This window comes from Lipotes vexillifer, unplaced genomic scaffold (genome assembly GCF_000442215.2).
Source record: "Lipotes vexillifer unplaced genomic scaffold, Lipotes_vexillifer_v1.1 scaffold1544, whole genome shotgun sequence".
NCBI classification, from domain to species: domain Eukaryota; kingdom Metazoa; phylum Chordata; class Mammalia; order Artiodactyla; family Lipotidae; genus Lipotes; species Lipotes vexillifer.
The window spans coordinates 139,815-147,892 of record NW_006791108.1 but is presented as its reverse complement, the minus strand read 5'-3'; the positions used below and the strand labels follow the sequence as shown (position 1 = coordinate 147,892).

At 49.1% G+C, this 8,078-nt stretch overlaps 1 protein-coding gene across 2 annotated transcripts in view; it reads right to left on the bottom strand.

Moving 5' to 3' along the window:
• VLDLR (very low density lipoprotein receptor) overlaps positions 1-8,072 on the bottom strand; it is a 32,587-nt gene extending 24,515 nt beyond the window's left edge. Inside the window, exon 1 of one of the 2 annotated variants that reach the window (XM_007464194.1) lies at positions 7,935-8,072. In XM_007464194.1, coding sequence (XP_007464256.1) covers positions 7,935-8,016 — 82 coding nt within the window. In that variant the 5' untranslated portion in view covers positions 8,017-8,072. The remainder of the gene's footprint in view (positions 1-7,934) is intronic. The other variant, XM_007464193.1, reaches the window with a different exon arrangement.
• Positions 8,073-8,078: the final 6 nt, after the last annotated feature.

Below are 8,078 nucleotides of genomic sequence, written 5' to 3'. Positions count from 1 at the left end.
GGAATGCCTTGGCAGCATCGGGGTGGCTGCAGTCAGGGGAAAGGCTATGACAGCAGGGAACCTGGGTATTCCGCCTCTGTTTCAACCAGCATTTCTTTGCAACATTGGAGTTTTGTGTAAGAATTTGAAAAGGGTTCCATAACTTTAAGAAATCAAACGGTTGGACTAGATCTGGGTTTCCTTTCAGCTCTAATACTTAGGATGAATACCCCTACCCCTTTGGGCCAGGGGGATGGAAGTCACTTGTACCTAGTCGTCTGCACGGCTGTTTACACTTGTAATGAATGACTGAATGCCCAGAAGAGTTGAAGATTTCCTCACTAATTCTGTGCTTACACAGTTGATATCAGACTCTGCAAACTTGCTTCAAGGCGCCCATGTCCCAGGAGCCTTGCTTACCTAAATAGTTAACGTTGCTACCCAGACATGTTGGCAGTTCACTGGCTCCAAGCAACTCAGGGGTTTTAATGCATTTAGAAGTCAGCCTGCCGTTGTTGTCTAATTGTCCCTGCAAGGGTTAACATGGAAGAACAGTACGTAAGCTTCGGTTAAAAAAAAAAAAAACAACTGCATAGATCTTACGGTAAATACCAAGCCTTCCAAGTGGGCTACGAAGTTCCCTGTAGGGCTCCGAGTGGCACCTTTGCAGGAGTGCTCCAGAAGGGATGCCCACAGTAAGATGTTTCTGCGTGTCAGGCTCAGACATGAACTTCAGCCTGCACGGAGGGGCTCCGGCTGCCACACTGCTGGCACTAACAAGGCCAAGTGTTCCCATCTTTCACAGCCCTCCCACTTGCTTGAGTGTACGCGTGTTATCATCTCCTGGAATTTTCTTCAGTCCATTTGTTTGGGCACTTCTGGGGCTGCCAAGGGCATTTATTTTTAGTCCGGCTCATTCCTACTGCTTGCCACTTGAACGCCGATCTTTCTGTTCATAGGCTAAAACTCCTCTTAGGACAAGCAGCTTTTCAAGTCAGCAAAGAAGTTTTCCTACAAGGGAAGAAGGTTAGTAAGAGGAACTGAGGACGAGGGACTGAGCTGTTTTCTGGCCTTACAGACCAGAAGCCTTGTGAGAACCAGGCGGGGGCCAACGAACAACTGTGAAACACTCGGGTTAATCCTTCTGGTTCACTCAATCCGACAGTTCAACTGTCAGCTTTCCCATTTACATCAGATTGAGATGATCTTGAGAATCATGGATAAATAACTTAATTTTTATTCTTAGGCAAACACTGTTCTAAGACCTCAGTCTCTTAATTGATTTAATTCTCAATCCTACATAGTCAGCGCTACTGTTCCCCTTTTACATACCAGGGAACCTGTTTGGGGAAGGGAGGACAGTATCTGCCCGAGATCACCTTGGGCAGAACTAGAATTTGAACTCAGGCAGTCTGGCTCCAGGTACCATGTGATTGAGCACGCATACCAACTAGAGCACCTGACTCAGGACCACTTCCTTCCAGAATATTCTGCTGACTTGTGATGTGGGTAGTAGTGTCAGTTTAAATTAATCCAGAATTAGGTACTATCACTTGTCAGGATGTCACTGTCCTAACACAGCCTTGTTGTTGAGATAGTGCCCGCCCTCCCGTCCCCATTTTGATTTTTAAAAAATGCTGCCTCAGTATCCCTAGCAGGTCTTTTCCTAGAAGGACTATAATGCTTGGTTTTCTTGTCTAGAAAGAGCTAAGGCCCTCCTGATATATTTGGGAAGTTATTAGTTTTGTGGGTGGTAAAAGTCAGTGGTTCTCAAGATCAAGTTTGTATCAGGAGCCCCTGAAGGACTTACTGAAACACAATGCTGCCCCCTCACCAGAGATTCTGACTTTGTAGGTCTAGCATGGGGCCCAGGTTTGCATTTCTATTGAGCTCCTGGAGGCTGTTGACCTTGCTGGTCCCTGACCACACTCTGAAAGCACTGCGGGAAGGTTAGGAGGCTACGATTCTACCCACAATGCGGGTGACGACTTCAATCCCAGGGCTGGACTCTGTAGTACTCACCCCATAAGTCGTGTGCATCACTGGATGGACATAGGTGACAACTGCCAATCTAACAACAGAGATTATGATGACGACCTCTGTGCCGTTAGGTAAAATCTACTTGGATATCTTAATAGGCATATACGGTAAAGAAGTTCTTCTAAAATCTGTCTTCCCATCCCCTTGTGCCTGATCTTAGACTGACCCACCACTTACTCTCAATCAGTAGTCCAGCCGTGAGCCTCTCCCCTGACATTTAGCCATCAAGTCCTGGGCACGTCCACGCACTCATCTGTCACTTGATCTAAATTTGCCTCTTGTTCCTCTGCCTCCAGGCTGCCATGTTCTCTATCCACATCAACATGGTGAATCAGGCAGCCAAGAATGGCCCACAGTGCCAGGGATGGGATCACTTGCAGGCTTCTCACGGGCTCTAGGATTGAGTCTAGTTTCCTACCCATTTCCCCCCGGCTTCTTCCTATCGCTTACCACCCGTTCAAATGTCATCCTTGAATGAGACCCTCAGTTGCTTTCTTGACCAGTTAGGTGTGGTCTGGCTGCTCTCTGTCTCCTGTGCCTGTCACAGAGCTGTCACATACTGAGATGTGCTCACCTACGTGTTTCCATCTCTACAAGCGGAGATCCCCTATGGCAGGGCCTGGAATGTGTCGTTGTAAGTTGGGACCAGGTGCCTGACGTCTAAAAATTTTTCAGGCACTAGCGAGTGTTCCCCAATGCATCCGTTGATTTGTTAGTTCACTAATAAAGTTGGTCTGAACTACAGATTTTTTTCCCAAAGCATTCTTCCCAGGTTTTCTGAACTTGAAACCAAGTATGAGCAGTTGTTTCACTAGTTAGCATACTTTGAAAGACTCTTAGGTTACAAAGGCCACAGTTCTCAATGCCTACGAGGGTACTTTCACCTCATCTTCAGAAACTTTATCATTTAAAAACACAGCACTTCCTGCACTTATATATCAGAATGAGGGTGTCAGTGTGGGTACGTTAGCCTCGTTTCCACGTGAGGAGAGAGGTTCCGGCACGCAGGGCTCACTGGTAAAGTTAGAAATTTCAGGGCTTTTACCTCTGACAGATTTTAGCGCTCTTTGGTAACATTGGCAGCCATCCATTGTTGATTGAGTGCTGTCACCTTTGTAGGATCATCTGCAGAGATGGACTAATTCCTGGCTTTGTCACAGGAGAGTCTAAGTTCTCGGTGATTTTTGAGAAATCTTCATAAGCTGTAACCCACGTGGCGTGTGGGACCTCCAGCAATCTTCAGCTGCTACCTGCCTCTTTTATGATTAAGTCTTGACCACTGGGTCTGCTCCCATCCAGAGCTTCTATTCCAGGCTGTCTTTGGATCACTGATTTCCTGGTTTGACTTTCCCACTACACTAAATGTCATGAAGGAAGAGCCCAACTTCTTGGTCACTGTGTCGCCTGTGCCTGGTGCTATATGGCATGTGGTGGGCACTCAGTAAGTGGAAGTCAAGTGGTTTTGAGCAGAGGTACAAAGGATGCTGGCATCAAGCTACCACCTACTTAGGGAACCTACAGATCAGTTAGTAGCTCAGACCTTGGAAAGGTATCTTAAGAACACTAAAGATTAGAGGCAGTCTATAAAAGAACCTTATTTACTCATAGTATCTGGGGGAAGAATTATAACACACGAAGTAAGTTGCAAATGTTGTCTATCACCAAGGGTTTTATCACCTCCCTTGTTTGGCAAATTACAAGCCCGACCAGATAGCCCACCCCTCCCCCTCCCACAACCATGGTCCTATCTTAGAGTTTCTGCCCCCAAAGTTCTCTCTTAAATACAGGGCCATGAATGCCCTTTCCCTGCTCCGCCCACCCATGCAGCATCTTTAAAATACAAAGTGGGCAAAGGATCTCTAAGCAGATATTAAGCCACTTCTAGCAGAATCGCTGTATTTATTCTCACAGAACCTGGCAGGCATTCTCTTGTTAATTTAGAGCCCCCATGTAGCCATCAGGCCCAAACTTTTCTAGGAAACTTCTCATGAAGGGAAACGTGTGCTAAGTTTAAGGTATCACCTGCCATCTCACTTAGTCCCTGGGGTGCATCTAGTGTATCTAACTAGGCAGTGTTAACAATGTTTAGAATTTTTATTGAAAACCAACAGAAAAGCTTAGCAGAGACACCAATTCGGACTGAAAAAATGCAGAGTGAAACTGAGGTAATTGTCATTTACGAAGCCAGATTCTCCTAGAGCTAAGTCATTCCTCTGTCTTTAAGTCCTACGAAAAGCTATCCGTCTTCAGATTTCCTAGCCAACAACTCTTTAGGTGGGCCAAAAAACTGCCCCTGGACCACTTACTTCTGCTCAACAGGTATATCTCATCCATCTCTGCCCAAGGTTATTCTTGGACTCCTTCTCTTGAAAGCAGTCTCTGTGCTGTGGCTTAAGCACAGACGGGAACAAACGAAGCAATTTTGAGTCTATCACATAACCACCTGGAGAGCAGCTGTGTTAGCCCACCCTGAGAAATGCTTCTAAGGCAGGAACTTTTATCATAAGCTTCATTATAGGCCTTATCATAGTCCTCTGAGGGATTTAATTTTTTATAGACTAGTAACGTGAAGGTGGCTTTTCAAAGAAAGGTCAGTATCCAAAGTAAATTCAATTATGACTTGAAATTGTATAGATGACCGCCTAAATTTGATCACTAACCCTTCTAGAGAGGGACAACTTTATTCACATTCTGTAAGAACTAGAAAATGGTCTAAATAGCTAATATCTATATTTCTATGCGGTGCTCCAGGTCTTCTGGTCTCTGGACCAAAACCCGAAGCCATACGGCTGGGGGCTATCTGTTCCCTTGATCTTATGGTTGTGCTCTACTCTAGGAGTTCTTGCTAAGTCTGATCAGTTTGACATTCCTCCTGGAACAGAAGGGGCTTGTGACTATTTTTCACCTCTTCTAGAATTGTAACAAAACTACTCAAGTGAGATTGGGTTTATGGGTATCCAGTTTTATAAAAGGCAGAAGCACTTCTTTTGAGGATGGAGGCTGCTATAATTAAAATATACAGTACGGTTATATTGAAGTCCTAACATTTGGCAGCTCTACTGAACTTGGCCTTTATACATGCTTTAGGTATCTAGGGACTCCAAACAATTCGGGCAAAGAACCAAAATGAGCCAGGGCAGGTACATAGCTAAATGTCACGTGAATTGGGCAAAGGGGCGATGTGGGGAGCAATGATGCTGCAGACCACAGGCAGCTGTCATTGCCAATGAAGGCCTGACTGGTGACCCTCCTTTAAATAGTCCCTGCTCACATGCTCATTCTTTGATCTAGATGAGGATTATGATTATTGTCATATCTCCTCTTGGTGCTATCTGGATGAGTCAGGTTTATTTTTTTCCCTCTGCCCTCCGGTCTCCTGTCCCTCCAGGTACTGCCAATTTCACCAACCCACTCCCCACAAGAGGAGAAGTTCCGTTGACTCTTTTGTCGGTGGTTCGCCATATCTGAATAGCTCTCACAAAACCCTGGTTCTTCTAGGCTCTGGCCTTAACGAATATATGGTACTCCAGATCCTAATCTTGACTACCTAGGCTGGAGGAAAATGTCCGAGAACTCCCAGGGAATTTTTTTCCATCAGGTATGCTCCATTACTGAATTTTAATTTCTCTCGTTAGCCTGACTTAAGTTCCTTGGCGGAGTCTTAAAGCACACGTGCCCTGTCCTGGAGTATTTTAGACCAGCATCATGCGTGTGTATGGGCAGAGTGTAGAAGACCAGGGCCAGAAGGTCAGTCCATATGCCTTGGGGCTTTGAACTTCAGACAGGAGCCAGCCTGGGTTAGCTCTGGGTCAATACCTGCCTCAGCCAACCCCAAATTTCCTCCAGCTCAGAAAGGATGTGTCTCCTTTCCTTCGAAGAATTTAAGTCTTACACGGGCTTCTATTTTCCACTGTTCATGGCATGTCACATATTTCACATGTGACCTAGGGGAGCCAAAGGGAGGCTCACCTTCCTGATACAAGGTGAACATATGGCTTCAACTAACTCATTTCGACAATTTAGGTGCATTCATAGCGTTCTATAGGATCAAGTTAACCTCCAGTGGAAAGTTATTATACATTAAATTAAAAGAATATGAAAAGAACGCAGCAAAAACGAATCTCCTCTCCCACCTTTCTGGACAGTCATCAGTGGTTTCTGGTATATCTGAGTCTTTTGAAATGATATGAAAGCTGTAATGTAAGTCATGGCACTACTCTGAGAAATCGTTTAATAAGTTAGTGTTGCTCAACCATTAATGATTAATGTTAGAGTCTGAAAACTTTTCAGGGCTTTTCCAGTCTCTTAGTTTGGTTACACATCAGAGGCCATCTTCACTGGACACTCGCCTTTTTTCATAGGAGTCCAGGCCGGGGAAAGCATTTGAGAGAACAGTCCATTGGAGTCTGTCAGTTTTTCACGTTCCCTTAAAGATAACATTTCTCAGGCTGCTAAATTACGAGCCCGCGGAGCCACGTGACCAACCTAAACGTGATCGGGCGGCCAGCCAATCGCAGAGCGCAGAAAACCCGTCCCAGCTTCTCACGCTCGGGACAGTCAGAACCTAAGGGCAGGGGGCATTCGGAGACTCAACCCTCACCCCCCCCCCCCGCCCCCCAAGTATTGCTTGAGGGGCTGCTTGACCACACATTAAAGTTCGCTCTCACTTCAGGAGACATGTGACTGCAGGCAGGCGGGTCTCCCAAGCCACCGGGCGACAGGAGCTAGGGACTCTGGAGTGGGTACTTAGGACGGGGGCAGTTTTCCGTCCCATTTCCCCAGAGCTGGCGAGCCAGCCCCTTGGTGTCATGTCGAGATCACTTCAGGGACATGCCAGGATTCTCACCGAATCCTCTTAGAAGGGCTTCTTGTCGCCTGCCTGAGAAAGTTGTGCGGCCCCAAATGAGAGAGTGGCTGAGGACAGGGCTCCCAGGCCCAGTGCGGCACACCCTGGGCACCCGACAGTTGTCCCCACCGCCCTCCCCAACAAGCCACAGTCACACACCAGCTCTCCCAGCTCTCGTGCTACTCCCTTTGATCTACTGGTTAGAATGAAGGCTAATTACAGTCACCAGATAAGGACCCAATTCCTCTCGAGGAAATCTCACCGGGAACGAGGCTCAGCAAACTAACCTGATTAAGCCTTCGTTCCACTCCCCTCCCCCGTTCAGCTATCCTGGAGACCCGAGAGGTTTACAAACGCTCCCCGGAGAGCGGAGAAACATCTAGAGGTGAGTCCTATTTCAAGCCTCACTCTTCCTCTAACCCGCACTACACAGAGACTGCCCGGCGCCCGGGGAGTCGCAGTCCGGGTGCGCAGGCTGCGCACTTCTAGCCGCTCGGCGGAGACTCCCGGCGGCAGCCCACCGAACGTGCGGGTTCCTCACCGCCGCGGGGAACCCCAGTCCCGGTCGGCACCCGGCGCCCCGCATCGCCGGAGGCGCCATTCCTCACCCACCGCCCTATCCCACCCTCCGTGAAGTCCGAGGGGCGCTCCGGGGGCTGCCGCGCACGTCCCGGCCCACCCGGCCCCCTGCCTCCTTCCTAACACTCCGCCTGGCAGAAGAGACACAACCATTGTTCAACGGCTCAGAAGCCCATATTCCCCATCCCCGGCCAAGCGGAGTGAAAAACGAGGCAAAGCACAGGTTTTAGGGGAGACAGTGTAAGGGAATGAAGACTAGTTCGGGCAAGGCTTTAGGACACCCCAAATCCCACTATCCCCCCAGCCTGGCTCCCGGGAGCCGCGGTGCTGACAGCTCAGAGGCGCCACCAGGGTGGGGAGGGAGAGAAGGCGACGAGAGTGGAGAGGCGCCTCCTAGGAGGGGGGTGGGCAAAAGGAGACCCGCGCCTCGGGGCCCCCTGGCGCCCCGGCTGGCTCCGGGCAGGCCGCGGAGGGGCGCGTCCTCACTCACCCGCTCCGGTGGTGCCGCTCTCCCGGGGCGCCCAGCACAGCGCGAGCAGCAGCCAGAGCGCCCAGCGCGCGGACGTGCCCATGGTGCCCGTCTGGATGGTGCCGCCGCCGCCGCCGCCGCCGCCGCCGCCGCCGCCGCCGCCGC